Here is a 15,963-nt window from a genome sequence, read left to right as displayed (position 1 = left end):
TACCTTATTTGAGGCCGCCTGCATACCAGCCAGAAGACATTGAGTCATCATATCTCGTCTTCGGCGGCCTGGCTGGCCTACTTGATAGTTCCAGTCTGGGTCTATAGAGGGGACTGCTTGTTCCCCTAGTGGGAAGGCAGGGTCTGTTAAGTGTAATTGGTTGGCATGCTGCCTGGCGGCCACTAGGATGCGCTCCTACTCCTCAGGGTTTAGAGTAGAGGTAAGAATAACCTGGAGATCATGCCAGGTTAAATCGTAGGCCTGGCAAAGGTATCTAAATTCTTTGGTATAAATTGTAGGGTTGGCAGAAAAATCTCCTAAGCATTTTTCAATCTTTGAAAGATCTGCTAGTGAGAAGGGAACATGAACTCTAACTACGCCCTCTGCTCTGGCCACCTCACGCAAGGGTGCTAAGACCACAGGGGTGTTGGATAGGGTGGGAGTAGGAGTGGGGCCAGTTAGGCAATCTTTAGAGCGGGTATGGGCAGAGATAGGTGAACTAAGATGACCAGGTGGAAGTGCTGAGGGGTCGGAGGGAAGTGTAGCCTCAACAATGGTGGGAGAGGCTGAGGAGGGAGGCGGGACAACCGCGAGAGCGGGAGGGGGAGGTGGAGTATACGGCGGGAGTGGAAGGGAGAGAGGGGAAGTAAGGTCTTCGGGCAACTCAGACAGGAAAGATGACTCCTCTTTTTCGGACTTTGTTAGGCCTGCGTCCCTAGCCAACATGACTTGAGCCAAGGAACACCGGCCACACAGGTCCGGACGAGAACGCAAGGCCCAAAATCCTTGTATATAATTAATTTCGGACCACTTGCCTAAGCATTGACAAAAACTACTGAGGTCGGCTAAAATGTTACGGTCTAGAGTGCCCACAGGTGGCCATTGAGACTGATTGTCTAAATTATATTGTGGCCACGCCACAGTGGAGAGGAACACCAGTCGCTTTCGCCTGAGATCTTGTTCCAATTGCAAAGTTTTGAGGTTTTTTAGAAGACACCCTAAAGGGGAGTCTCTAGGTATTTTGGATTGGGGGTTTCCCATTGTCTTCCTCTCGCCTACAGGCGGAAATGGAAACCGAACTCTACCTGGCTACAAAGCGTCCTTTGGAGCCACCAGAGACGGGTGAAAGGCTCCTGGAGCTGGAATGGAGATTACCACCAGGCGGACGTCTCCGTCCTGGACAGGTCTCCCATGGAACGGAATGGAGTTCCTTTGGGCAGACGTCTCTGCCTTTGGGAACTTCCCTGGGTCACCTGCTGACCGGAAAAAAAGCCTTGGGCCTGCGCAGGACTTCTGGCCAAGGAATATGAGAGGGAGGCAAAAGGTACTCACCCATAGGAGACTTGGAGGTGGGGAAAGCGATGGCCAGGTCCTGTTCCGTCTGGGGCGCGTGGAAGGAGGAGGCTCCTCGGACCTTGGGGGGCCCTGAGGAGGGGGTCTCCTCCCGGGTTTCGGCACCAGCTGATTTGCTTTAATGCGACCCCCAGAGCAAATGCCAGAGAAAAGGCAACTAGGCAAGGCAAAAAAACTTTATTTACAAGCCAATGTGAGGGAGGGGCGAGGTTCACCGGTCTCCGGCGGTGGAGGCCGACGAAGTCACTCCGGTGTTCTCGGAGGAGGTTCCTGGGTCCCGCGTATGAGGAGGGGCTGAGGAAGTTCGCTCCGGCATTCTTGGACAACGTTCCTGGGTCCCGCGCACGAGGAGGGTCCGAGGAAGTTCGCCTGGCGTTCTCGGACGAGGTTCCTGGGTCCCGTGCACAAGGAGGGGCCGAGGAAGTTCGCGCTGCGCGTCCGCGGGAGCGGCTTTTATGTTCTGGGCCCGGAAGTGGGAGGTCAGTGGGCGGGACATAGGCGAGTTGGGGGCGGGGCGGTAGGCATGGCTAGGCAGGTTCCGGTTTTTCTCTGTCGGAGGTCGGGTTGCGCCTGCACAGTCCACCCCTGTCTTTCCCGGGCGTGGGAAAGTTGAGGGTGAAGAACCCGGAACTGCGCCATCTTGCCTCCGTTTGTCCAAACAGCAACATTCACAGGTTCTAGGAATTAGAGTGTGGACTTCTTTGGGGGACCATCATTCTGCCTTTCTCATCCTGGACGCAGCACAGTTTAACCATTCACCTATAGAAGGAGGTTTGGTTGTTTCCAGTTTTGGGGCTATTAAAAATACAGCTGCTATGAACATTCTTGTTAAAAGAAAAAGGTGTATAAATGGATTACACAGTGTTTCCTTTTGCAACTGATTTTTTTACTGAATGTCATATTTCTGAGTTTTATTCATGTTGATCGCTATAGCTCTAGGCCCTTTGTAGTGCCATTGTGTTCCATGTGAATACTGTCCCCCCCTTCCTTGCTGTGTGATGTTCTACTGAATGACTGTTCCCCTATTGGTGGACATTTAGGTTACTTCTAACTTTTCTCTGCTACAAAGAGTGCTGGGGTCAGTATCTTTGTGCAGATCTCCACGTGTGCAGGATGAAGCAGTTTTCTAGACTGGATGTGTAGGAAGGAAGGTTCTGGCCCTAGCACATGTGTGTTGTCAGTTTCTACTGGCTATTGTGTAATTGTTCTTCAAGCCCTTTTCACTCCACCCGCAGTGATGAAAGTGTAATGTGCATCTCTGCCAACATTTGGAGTCACAGTTCTTTTTAATTTCTAGACTGGTTTCTTTTTCATTTCTTTTAATTAATTTCTTTTAAATTATGGACTGGCCTAGGACCTTTCCAAAACGTATGAAATGGCATCTGAGAGTTTTAATTTGCATTTTCCCGATCACTGCAGAGGACACAGGGACACCCCTGTCCAACACCTCCTCGTTCTACACTCTTGCCAACTTCTTTTCTCCTGACGCTAGCGTTAGAGGTTGCTGCCTCTACCTGCTTTTAAGCATTAAGATCTGGGCAGTGCAACCCGACAGCTGAAATTTGGTGTCTTGTCTGAAATTACAGGATGTTCCTCAGGCCGCCATGTTTCCATGGGAACAAGTAACAGTCATCCTTCATGATTAGGTGGTATCCATGGTAACCAAGCCAGCAGCATTTGAATGAAACTGATTTTATTTATTTTTTGCAAACCCATGAAGGTTAAAATGCATTTCTCCGGCTGTGGCTTCCAAGAATAGGAAGACAGCCTGGTAAAATGGAGACCCTTTCAACCTCCTAGTGGAAAGGGGATCCAGGATCAGCTGGTCCCATGCCTAATTTTGCAGACTAGGTGACTGAGAGGTCACACAGAAGTCACACAATGAGTCTGGGCCGAGGAGGAAAGACTCCTGGATCATGCTCAGAGGTCTGGGGCGGGCTCTTAAGAGATGGGCTGGGTCTCCCTTCCCATGATTTAGCCCTAGGAATGCCGCCTTCATATTGTGTGATCTTAACAGATTCACTTAACCTCTGTGGGTTTCTACTGGCACCAGCTGTGGTGCTAGACCTATGGGACCATGAGGCCAGGACTCCCAGTGTCTGTTTGCCCAAATTAGAAAAGATTTTCTACAAAATCAAAGGCCAAAGGCAACATGCTGGGGCCTAGGACCCTGAGGCTGAATTCCCAGGGTCCAGAATTAGGACTCAGGGTCGTTCCCTGCCTTCTTTTCCTGTTTAAAATAGAGGGTGTGTGTGTTTTTACTTGGTGCCAAGGACTGGAGATGACCATTGCTCTTACTCCCTGACTCATTGGATTGATGAAATCAGCTCAGAGAGGGAAGGGAGCAGCCATGGAGTCACACAGCAGAGTGAGGGTTGAATCCCGGCTCCTGGTGTCAGCTTGGCTCCTCACCCGACCCCATGCTCCATGTCCCCTCCACCTTCTCTGGGGCTGGAAGTGTGGGTTTGGGGGCAGTTGAAGGGACTCTCAGCATATACTCTTGCTTCTTCCCTGGAGGACTTTTAGAGGAAGTCACTTTTGCTTCTAGGAACTTAGTTTCCCCATCTGGAAAGTGGACTCACTATAGAGCTGCCCAGGTTGTCCTGTGGGATTACATCTGAAAGGGTCCAGAACATGCATTCTCAGTGGAGGTGAGATTGCCCCCACGTGGGCAAAAAGTTGGTTCTTGGACTGGAAGATGAAAAAAAAAAAAAACCTTTCTGTACAAAGCCCAGTATACACAGTTAGTACATAAAAGATACTGTATGTCTGTGATATTAAAATTTTATGGAGGGGAAATTAGGAAAAAAGTGTCTAAGAAGACTTTTAAGGGAGAGTGACAATGAAAAAACATTGAGAAAACCAGCGATCCATGTGTTTATTAACTTTGTGTTTAGAGCTTACGGCAGGCGGCTGGCTCCTTGGGGAAGGTGTTTGGGGTGTCAGGTCAGGAGAGAGCCTGGCCTGGCCCAGACTCTGCCCTCGATGTTCAGTGTGACCACGGGCACATCGCAGCTCCTCTCAGGGCCTGGTTTCCCCATCTATGGATAAAGGAGGTCCCATCAGCTCCATGGGTGACTCCCAGGCAGTTGAGCTCCCACCTGGCAGATCAGTTCGGGGTTTGGAGAAAAGCAGGTGGTGCCTCAGACTATGGTGATTAGAGGAGCGTTTAATAGAAGGGCTGCTTACGAAGGTGTGGGCAGGCCTCGGGAACCACAGGGGCAGTACAGGACCCCAAAGCTAGGGACAGCAGGGGATGCTTCCCTGAGGCCCTGCGGAGGAGGGGACAGCATGGTTGCTGGGAGGAAAAGGTCCAGAAGAGAGGGTCATCCTGATGGTGGCTGGACCTTCCGTGGAGGAGGCAGGCAACCCAGACGACTCTCCTCCCTCCCCTCATCTCTTGCCAGGGCTCCTCTTTGGCCAAACCACATGGAAGCTGAGGGTCTAGAAGCTCAGATAATAGAGTCTATACAGGCCAGTGCCCTGGAGTAGAAGGCAGTGTGCAGAGAGGTGGAGAATGGAACTAGGGGCCACACAGGAGACACCTGGGAAGGTGCCCCAGGTTCCCCTCCAGCTTTGTGTGGAGTGCAGGCCTTGCCCTGGGTGTGGGCTGGGAGAGTGGGGAGGTCAGGGGGGAGAGCCAGCCACCCTGTGCAGGAGGGAGAGTGGGTCCCTATCCTCCAGCCCCCTGGGCTCCTTGCTTGCCTTCCTATCTTCACAGGTGGAGGGGTGTAGCCAGGGCTTCTGAATGGAAGTTTCAGACTATTTTGGGAGCACTCTTTTCTTTTCTTTTTCTTTTTCTTTTTTTTTGAGACAGAGTCTTGCTCTGTCTGCCAGGCTGGAGTGCAGTGGTGCGATCACGGCTCACTGCAAGCTCCACCTCCCAGGTTCACACCATTCTCCTGCCTCAGCCTCCCGAGTAGCTGGGACTACAGGCACCCACCACCGTGCCCGGCTAATTTTTTTGTATTTTTAGTAGAGACGGGATTTCACAGTGTTAGCCAGGATGGTCTCGATCTCCTGACCTCGTGATCCGCCCGCCTCGGCCTCCCAAAGTGCTGGGATTACGGGCGTGAGCCACTGCACCCGGCCAGAAGCACTCTTTTCTATAGACCTGTTGTTGAGGGGATCATGCACACATTTCTTTCCTTCTGGTCTTAGTTTCATCATCTATCAAATGGGAGGTTGGACCAAGCAACCTCTGAGAGCTTCCTGCTCAGACCCAGGAGGCAAGAGGCAGGATTCTGGGCATCGGTGTTGGTCTCAGTGGAAAGACATCCTCACTGGGCACCCAGCGTTCTACCAGGGGACTCCATGTGCCTCTTGCCGACAGTGGTGAGGGTCCACCTACCCAGGAAAGTGTAAAGCTGTGGTCAGGGGTGTCTGTGTGTGTGTGTGTGTGTGGTGTCAGGTGAGGGAGGGTAGTTCCTGGAAGCTCCAGCTCCTGTTGTCCTGGTGATCCCAAGACCCCTGTGGGGCAGCCTGACTCTGCCAGCCAGGTTCCATAACTGCAGTGGGTACCCCGTGTTTGCTGGTTTGATGGAGGAACTTTGAGCACTGCAGGGTGCCTGACTCTGGGTGGGGGTGGGAAACAGACAACCCATCTTCCTGCCGAGACGCCAAGTAGCAAGTCTGCAAGGCTGACTGATGTGCGGGGTTGTGAGTCATTCTGCCTAAAGTGATCTGGGCGCCCCCAGCATTGCCCCAGAGCTCAAAGGATGACAGTTCCCACAGGAAGCCATTCCAGGGAAGATAATTTTAGGGAGAGGGGAGAGCATGGGTAAAGGTGTGGAGGTGGGACATTCCTACATCGTGGCAGGTACAGCGAAGAGGGTTAGCAAGAAAAGCCAGAGAGTTGTGTAAGGTAGAATGACTTTGGGTACCAAGGTGAGGAGTCCCTTCTTTCTGAGGGTGTTGAGGGCATTAGAAGCACTCGGGCTCAGGGTCCTGACTGTGCCTGGCATTGCCCACTTCTATCACTTTCCCTAGAGAGGTGGCTGAACCCAGGGGTCTGCCTCTGGCAAAGGTTTGCATCCCGAGACTAAGTCCTGAGTACCTCCTATATGTTGGCTGGGTGTTGGGACCCACGGGACTCAAGGCTGAAGGAGCCATGGACTCTGTCCAGACACACTGGACCCTCATTCTTGCTCTGGTGCTCAGTAGCCCTGTGACCTTGGGCTAGTGACTGCACCCTGAGCCTAGCTTCTGCTCTAGTCATTGGCAGCTTGGCTGAGTGTAGCAGGTAGGACATAGGTTATGGGTGACAGCCTCCTAGAGGGAGGTGGCATGTGCTGTCACAGAGCACAGGAGGGTGCTCCAGTTGGGTGGTGCGAAGGGGTGAGAGATGAAGGTGCACAGGAAAGCATGGGAAGAATTTTCCTAGCAAAACCTCCAGAAAGAGTGGTTATCCCTTGAATGTGACTAGAGAGATTGTGGAGGAGGAGGTCCAAGGAAAGTTCTAAGTAGGAAGCACCATGCGGGAACAGCAAGGGCCTTAAGAGACGGATGGCGCCAGGCTGAGGATGAGCCATGTGAGAAGGGAGCTTTTCTGGAAGAGACGCCTGGGGCTGGATGGTCTGGACCTGGTGTCAATGCCTGCCCCAGGCCTGCCTGGAGGTCAGCGGGCCTGAACCAGTCTCAAGATGGCTTTGCCTTCTTGGCCATGGGCCAGGGCTCAGGATGGAGCCTGTGCTTCTGTGGACTCCTGTCCATGTGACTGTGTGGAGGGAATGACCTGGAAAACACACAGCGCCCCAGCATCCTGTTCTGCCTTCTGGAAAGCCTGCTCCTTGTGTGAACCCCATGTCATCTGGCCTGTGCGTGTGCACACATCCGCTGCTCAATGTGTACGTGGGGTGGGTCTGGGAGTGTACACATTGGAGAATCTGCATGAATATAAATATGCAAGTGTATTTGTCTGGGCATTCCTGTCTCATTCCACACCCCTGTGTGTTCACACCTACCAGGGAAACCTCTGCCCTGTCCTTTTTCTCCCTTGCGAGTCAACAGGTCTTTCCCAGGCACCCCCCACGCACCAGGCTCCATGCAGGGTGCTGGGAGGTGGAGAGGCAGCCAGCTTAGGTGTGAGCGTTAGGAGTTATGCAGACGCACACATACACACACACTCACACATGCACACATACTGCAAATGAGAGCGTTGATAGGAGACTCAGATCTAGTTATTGCTATAGGAGCCAAAAGGGAGGCAAGAGCTGGAGGTAGAGGGGGTCAGCCAGGACCTCCTCCAGGGACTGCAGGATGGACCAGGCTGGGGAACGGTAGTAGGAAGAGAGTCCTCTGTTGGGGGCCACCTCTGGAGCAATGGCAAAGAGGCAGCTGGTGCCACACTGTTGTGGGGGAACCAGTGAGGAAAGTGGCCATGTTGGCAGGTTGGACAGACTCAGGAGGTTTTGTGTAGGTGTGCTCAGGCCGTGGCTAAAAGTTTTCAATGAGCTGTCACCATTTAAGAATCAGAATACTTCATATTTTGAAAAACCCAGATTATCAGCCTCTGTTGAACCATGGAAGCGATGGCTACCCCGAGCCCCTCCTTGTGATGTAGCAGTTAACCAGTTAGTGCCGAGTGGCTGGCTGCTTTCCTGGATTCTGGATTTCCTGCTGGCCTCTGTAGGCCTCCCAAGTTTACAGCCTCTGGAAAATAAGGTCTGAACTGGAAGCCAGAAGTCACAGATTCTCATGTTTGAAAAAACATGGGGGCTGACACAGTGACTGAGCCCTGTAATCCCAGCACTTTGGGAGGCCAAGGTGGGAGGATTGCTTGAGGCCAGGAGTTTGAGACCAGCTTGGGCAACAAAGGAAGACCCCGTCTCTACAACTTTTTTAAAAAATTAGGTAGGTGTGGTGGGGTGCACCTGTGGTCCCAGCTACTTGGTAGGAGGCTGAGGCAGTAGGATTACTTGAGCCTAGGAGTTCTAGGCTGGGTGAGCTATGATTGCATCACTGCGCTCCAGCCTGAGTGAAAGAGTGAGACCTTGTCTGTAAAACAAACAGAAAACTTGAGAAGTCATCAAGCTCCCCAAGTGTGACATCCCAGGAGATGGCTGTTACCTGTCTGCTTGTATGCCTCCAGTGACAGGGAGCCCACTACATCACAAGGAGTGGGGGTTTAGGGGAACCTTTCCCCCGCTTTTTTTTTTTTTTTTTTGAGACAGAGTCTCACTCTGTTGCCCAGGATGGAGTGCAGTGGTGTGATTTCGGGTCACTGCAACTTTCGCCTCCCAGGTTCAAGTGATTCTCCCACCTCAGCCTCCCGAGTAGCTGGGATTACAGGTGCATGACACCACACCTGGCTAATTTTTGTATTTTTAGTAGAGACGGGGTTTCACCATGTTGGCCAGGCTGGTCTCAAACTCCTGAACTCAGGTGATCCTCCCTCCTCGACCTCCCAAAGTGCTGGGATTATAGGAGTGAGCCACAGCACCAGGCCTTTTTTTCCCCTTTTTAAAAAAGCATGATAAAATATATAAAACATAAAAGTCATCATTTTAACTAGTTTTAAGTGTACAATTCAGTGGCATGAAATCCATTTGTAATGTTCTGCAACCATCACCACTATCCAATTCCTAAAACTCTTCATCACCCTTCACAGAAACTCTGTACCATTAAGCCATAACTCCTGATCCCCTCTCTCTTCAGCCTCTGCTAACTTCAGATCTACTTTCTGTCTCTACGAATTGGCCTCTTCTAGATATTTCATATAAATGGGATAATACAAAATATGTCCTTTTGGGTTACTCAGCGTAATGTTTTCAAGGTCCCACCATTTTACAGCTTGCATCAGAACTTCATTCCTTTTTAGACCAGAATGGTGTTTCCTTGCATGTCAATACCATGTGTGTGTCCATTCTTCTGCTGATGGACACTTGGGTTTCCATCATTTGGCTGCTGTGAACATTTGCATACAGGTATTTGAGTACTTGTTTTCAGTTATTTTGGGTTATACCCAGGAGTGGAATTGCTGGGTCATGTGGCACTTGTATTTTTAATTTTTGGAGAAACTGCCAGACTTTTCCATAGTGCCTGGATCATTTTCTAGGGGCTGGTTTGTCTGTTGTCCTGGCTGGGATGGGAGTGGCAGGAGGCCCTAGCTGTGTGGCCTTGGCTGTTCTTGTTCAACCTCTCTCTTCTCCTCTGTTGGCAGAGTCGCCTCAAGAAAGGCCGGGCTCTCGGCGCAGCCTGCCCGGCAGCCTCTCCGAGAAGAGCCCCAGCATGGAGCCCTCGGCCGCCACGCCGTTCCGGGTCACGGTAACTATCTCTGCGTCACCACCACCGCCACTGCCACCACCATCACCACCTCGCCCGGGGTGCTGCTCTGCGACCCCGCGGCCCCCCTTCCTGGAGCCTCATGGACCCGGAGAGCATCCGGCCTCCCTTGCTCTAGGTATCCGATCCCTCAGCTGCTCCCATCTCCGTGGCTCAGCCCTGGCCCTGGGGGCCACATGGGGGGTCCCATCCTGAGAGGGAGGGGGCAGGTGGAGGACAGACAGCACCGAAGGCTATGGGGCCCAGTGCTGAGCTGGCTCAGGAAGAGAAGAGGCTCTTGTTAGTTTGAATAAATGTACCCTTGAGGGCGCACACACGCTGTGCTTCTGCAACCCTGAAAAGATACACTGTTTTCGTTTCCATGTATTTTAACACCTCTCATGGCATACCATAATTTAAATCTTTCTTGGCGGTACATAAAATGATGCTGTATCTTACAATTGACGATGGCTTAGAACCGACAAAACACAGAATATATATCGTAGCTATTGAACTGAGTCCTCCCCACCAGCACACAGACTTTAAAAATTACAAACCTAAACAGCTTTATGTAGCAGACCCCAGTGACCCTTAACGTCTGACTGGTCACGCCCTTCTGCATTGCTGTGTGTATACACACACACACACCCCACACCAGAGTTTTGGGTCCCTTCGCTCCCTCATTCAGGAGCATTACTGTGTGTACTTCTCTCTAGGGCCCCCAGGCACCAGAAACGCAGCGATGACATAGACACATTACTTTCTCCAGGGAGCTCAGGTCTGTAGGGCAGGTGGACGTTGGATGGGTTGTTCTTCCATTCATTCGCTCATCAGTTTTTCTGTCATGCCTGCTGTGTGTGAGCAGAGGAAAGAGGGTTCTCGGTGGCGAGAACAGAGAGTGTGCAGGCCTGGCTGTCACTGGATAGCATCATATAGGGGATCCAGGGGAGCTGGAAATGACTGGCAATTCCAGAGGGGATCCCACGGGAGCTGGCTTTTGAGCTGCATCTTGAAGGATCCATAGAAAATGGCTAGGCAAGGACAGAGAGGGAAAGAGACTTCCAGAGAGGGGGAACAGCAGTTGCAAAGGTATGGAGGCACCCTAGAAATTTCCTCTGCCATAGGGCTGGCTCCTCATCCCTTGGGCATCAGCTTAGATATCAGCTCCTGACCAAACCACCTCCAGGAAGCCCTCTTGGTTTTCCCCATCACAGCAGCCTGCTCTTCTCTTTCCTAGTACTTAGTGTCAGCATGAGAATGTGAGCTCATAAGGTCAGGGGCTGATGTGTTTGTAGCATGCAGAAATGCTTGGTGGAGCTGGAGTTGAGGGGATCTGGAGGACAGCGTGGGTGAGACTGGGAAGCCTGGCTGAGTGGAGGTCACATGGAACCTCCAGTACCAGGCCAAAAGGATGGGGCTTTCCCCAGGGCCACTGATTCTCCCCACTGTCGATAGGTTATAACAATGCCTTAAAAACTAGCTTATTGTCCTTCTTTAAGATTTCAGTCCATTGGGCCAGGGCAGGGCCTGGCAATCTGCATTTTGACAAGCTTCCCTCAGGAGGTGATTCTGAGTCCCCAGCTGGGGGTTGAGCCTGTGGGCAATGAGGAGGAAGCCTGCGCTGAGAGGATTCAGGGTCGTGGCCCTGGGTTTGGCCAGGGGGTCCCAGGAAGCTGGTCTCCAGCCTGCAGGGAGCGCCTAGATGCTGGGGCCAGGGTGACCTCCCACTCCTATCAGCTGGAGCGAAGGCCAAGTTCTGATCTCTCTGGATCCCTGGGGCCACAGCAGGCAAGGTGGGCCTTCAAGGGGGGCCTAGGGAACGATGACTAATAATAATTAGTAATAGTAGCCACCTCCATTGATGAAGTACCTACTGTGTGCCAGGCACTGGGCTCACTGTCCTACATCCCTGATCTGTTTTTTTGTTTTGTTTTGTTTTTGTTTGCTTTTGTTTTTTTTTGAGACAGAATCTTGCTCTGTCGCCTAGGCTGGAGTGCAGTGATGTGATCTTGGCTCACTGCAACCTCTGCCTCCTGGGTTCAAGCCGTTCTCCTACCTCAGCCCCCTGAGTAGCTGGGATTACAAGAGTATGCCACCACACCCAGCTATTTTTGTATTTTTTAGTAGAGATGAGGTTTCGCTGTGTTGGCCAGGCTGGTCTCGAACTCCTGACCTCAGGTGATCCTCTCACCTTGGCCTCCCAAAGTGCTGGGATTACAAGTGTGAGCCACCACTCCCAGCCTACCTGACCTCTCTTCATCCAGGAGACAGACCTACAGTGGAAACATTAGTTACCCCATTTCCCAGGTGAGAAAACAGGTTCCGAGAGAGAAAGTCACTTGCTGCCCAAGCTCCAACTGCTACTAAGTGGCGGAACCAAGATTCAAACCCAGGTCTCTCTGACCCCAGGGCATGAAGCACACCCATCCTTAGGCTGGGAGGAGGATCCATTGCCCCACACCCTCCCAGAACCCCATCAGCATCATTTTTCTGCCTGTTTCCCTTTCCTGAGTTGCTCTAATAGGGGTATGATCACACCTTAAAGTTGTTATAATTTGCAGCTCCAGTTGACAGCTAGGACTGGTGTTTTCCCTGTAGTGGTGTCTCTGCTTTGTCTCTCAGGGTAGAAACCACCTTCAGTCAGAGTCAGAGCCAGCCTGGGGAACCTCGAGCTACCTGGGACTCAATTCACAGTCCCACCTGCCCTGTTAGGGTCTGCAGTATGGCGAGCGTGTTCAAGGTGGTTGCTTTGCCCACTTCTCATGGTAACCCTCTAGGGGAGGCACTATTAGTGTGCCCATTTCACAGGTGAGGAAACTGAGGTTCAGAGGTGAAATTCTTTAGCTGGTGTCACTCAGCTGTGGAGTCAGGACTGCCAGACATTTATATTTTGTGTCCTTTTCTGGGCACGTTGGTCTTTAAGGGGTGTGATTAGAGATTCTCTTCTGGGCTGGGTCCTGGGAGCTGGCGGGGGGACTGGAGAACTCAGAGGTGGGGATCTGGGTTCAAATCCCAGCTCTTCCATGACCCATGTGATCTCAGTAGCCACTCAGCCTCTCCGAGCCTTGTGTTCTTGACAGTAAAATGTGGAATGACAGACTTTGCTTGGACTGTGGACTTGGTGAATGTGGTCGCCTAGGTCTGACCCATGCTGGGTGCTTCATGGATGAAATCCATCATTACCATCTGAATCGGGTTTCCATTTTTGGCTGTAAAACATTAGTAAAGATCTAGGAGGGTTGGAGTATAGGCAGAGGACAAGGTGTTTGGGGGAAGGTCAGAGGTGAGCCTGGCCTGGGCCTTGGGGACAGAACCTCACACAGACCCTGTGCAGGGCCAGAAGCACCCACCTCCCTCCCCTAGCCTGTAGCACACACTTGTTCACTTACAGGCTCCCAAAAGCTACGTCCCCACGTGCTCAGCTGACTTTTGCTCTGTGTAGACCCTCGAGGAAACCCGGGAAACATGGTTTTGCCTCGGGGAGGCAGGGGAGATGCTACAGGATGTACTGGAATAACTGCCACCTTCACTGCCATTTCAAACCCAGATGGTGGGATGTCAGCATTTCTTACAGGGGTGCTTCTTTGGGAGAATCAATGAGTCAGGGTGTATGTAAGGTCTACAAGGCTCATCCTGTCCACCTTCTTCATGGAAACTGAGGCCTGGGAAGGGCTTGTCAGAGGTCACCACCCAGCTGACAGCAGTTCAGGAGCCTGGGTTGTTTACACCCTCACATGCCACCCCTCATCATTTTGTGAGTCAGCCAAGGACCTGCAGCCACTGTACAGGACATTGAAGGCTCAGTTCTAGTCCTGCCCATGCCTCTTGAAGACCTTGTGACTCTGGGAGAGCCTCAGTTTCCCCTTTTGTGAAATGTGGGGGATAGACTTTGTAAGGTAGCGTACAGTTTGGGCATAAATAGGTGCTTAAATGTTCTGGTGCAGTAGCTAAGATAATGGGCTCTAGAGAGTTCCCTGACCCGGGTTTCAGGCCCTGCACAGCCTCATACCAGCTTTGTGGCTTGGCCAGGAATGGAACTTTTCTGCCCACCTGGGACAACTCCCTCCCTCCTTTAGGGAGAGTTGGAGGGTAGGGGAGTGACTCTCCAGGACCACACAGTGCTACAAGGCTGGCATGTGCCCTGCAGGTTATAGGGGGCCCTGAATGAGGATGGGAGAAGGGGCCTGGGAGTAGATGACTAGAGAGGCTTCCTGTGCATCTGTGGCCATCAGCTCTCAGATTCCTGAGATTCAAACCCAGATCTGTCTGCTCTGTGCCAGTAGCATCTCCTGGAAGGGAAGGAGGGAAGGGTGGCAGGCAGCATGCTGGAGTGCTGGATCCACATAGACCAATGGTCAGGCTGGGTCTGGGGGCTTTGCATGTGCCCACCCAGCTTCCCCAGGCCCTGGGCTCCTTAGCAGCGACAGTGTGCTGTTCTGTCTCTCCTGCCACTCCATGGCAGAGGAGCTGTGGTTTGATTTGGGAGGCAAAGAACTGATGACTCTTCCTGGTCTCCCCACTAGCTCCTCAGCCTGACCCCTTCCCCAGCCCCAACCTTCCCTGTTGCAGGCTGGGTCCTTCCTCCCTCTCTCCTTCCTCCCTCCCTCCTTCCTCTGCCCCCACCCCTCCCATCAACCTTGAGGATGGCTGGCAGACCCGGGGTGTGGGAGGTGGCAGAGGCTCTGGGAAACTTGACAGCCAATTGATTCCTCCTCGGGAAGTTGAAAGTGGAGACTCGTGTTTGAAGGTTTAGCTGAAATTAGGTCTCAGGGATATTTTTTGCGAAATGGAGAAGGAGAAGTGTCAGGGAGGGGAAGGCCCAGGGGGCTGGCAGAAACTGCAGATAGACTCAATATTGGGTTGATTGCGGATGCTTCTAGGAGCAGGTCTTTGGTTTCTTTCAACAACTCACTTTTATTGGGTGCTTGGTTGTGCACACCCTGTGACAGAACAAGGAGCAGTTATCTCTGGCCAGAAAAGACAAGGAATTCTTAGAGGAGGGACTTTTGGGGCTGGGCTTTGAGGGGTGTATAGGAGTTCGTCAGGAACCAAGGGAGAAGAGTATTTCAGTTAGTGAAGTGAATAGAAACAAGCTAATGACCCTGTGTGATTAGAGTGCTGGATGGGTTCAGGGCCTGGAGAGAAGAGTGAGAGACCTTGGTGGGTGAGCTAAAGCCTTTGGACTTTCTCCTGCAGGACACAAGAACCACAGTGGATGATGGCTGAGAGTGGAGGTAGCAGTAGACCTCTGGGCTGTGGACCTCAGATTTCCCAGCTGCTCACCCCTCTTCTCACTCCTGTAGCCTCCCCGCACCCTTCCCATGTTTCAGCTGTCTTTCTGTCACACAAACACAAGAAACAGGCATGTGAACACAAACATGCAGCTAGTGGGTGATCCTCCCGCCTATGTCACCATGGAAAGGCTGTTGGAAATTAACTGGTTCAACCCTTCCCTATACACAGGAGGGACTGAGAATCATAGAAGGGAGGGTCCTTTCCTGAGGTCACACAGCATGTCTAGGGTATGTCCTGGAGTTGAGCCCAGGTCTCTGTCCTTCTCCCCCGCATCCAGTGGTCCTCACCCCTTACTCCTTCCTGTCCTCTCCTCCCGGCACCTGGACATCAGCCACCCCATCTGAGCTGAGCCCTTCTCCCAGCACCTATCACATTTCCTGGGGGGGAATAGGTGTTCTTTGGTCCAACTGCCTTTGGAGCCCCCGACAGCTCCCTCCTGCTCATCTGCACACTGCCCCCTCCTGGCCGCCAGGCCCCAGCCCCAACTGCAGAGGCACCCGAAGTTTGGGCTGGGGGCTGCCTGAAGGAGGAACGCATGACTTGAGGTCCAGGAGGGGGCATTCTCTGCTCCCTGCAGAGTTGGCCTCGCTACCGCCCATTTGTGCCCCTTCCAAGCTACGGAGGCTCCAAGTGGCTGTTGGGGTGGGGAACAGAAAAGCCAGCCAGGCTCACAGATGAGATGATCCAGATCTGTCCCAGGGTATATGGGGAAACTGAGGCCTGCAGAGGAGCGGCTTGCCCAGGATACTTGCTGGGGCTCCCTCCACTGGCCCAGGCTGCTGTGGGTCCATCTCAGATGGTCATTCACTTGGGACATATTTATGTTTGTGGCCCATCAACCAGCAGAGGGATGTCAGCCATGCAGCCCTGGCTGTAACAGGGCGGTAGTGCTGGACTCCTGGGTGGGGTCCCACCATGGACGCCCCAGTTTTCTCCTTGAATTATGAGGAATTTTCTTAGTTCCGCTCTGTGAGTCAGTCTCCTGACCCAGCACCCGGCGTGTATTCAGCAGATGGGCGGGGTGGTGGGAGAGCAAACCCTGCCCCCTCCACC

The 15,963-nt window shown here is 52.5% G+C and overlaps 1 protein-coding gene across 1 annotated transcript in view; it reads left to right on the top strand.

Moving 5' to 3' along the window:
* DAB2IP (DAB2 interacting protein) overlaps window positions 1-15,963 on the top strand; it is a 252,928-nt gene that overhangs the window by 136,587 nt on the left and 100,378 nt on the right. The window contains exon 2 of the mRNA XM_011927387.1: window positions 9,515-9,618. Coding sequence (XP_011782777.1) covers window positions 9,515-9,618 — 104 coding nt within the window. The remainder of the gene's footprint in view (window positions 1-9,514; window positions 9,619-15,963) is intronic.

The sequence above is a fragment of the Colobus angolensis genome, unplaced genomic scaffold (genome assembly GCF_000951035.1).
Source record: "Colobus angolensis palliatus isolate OR3802 unplaced genomic scaffold, Cang.pa_1.0 Scaffold71, whole genome shotgun sequence".
NCBI classification, from domain to species: domain Eukaryota; kingdom Metazoa; phylum Chordata; class Mammalia; order Primates; family Cercopithecidae; genus Colobus; species Colobus angolensis.
This window is presented reverse-complemented; position numbering and strand designations above follow the sequence as displayed.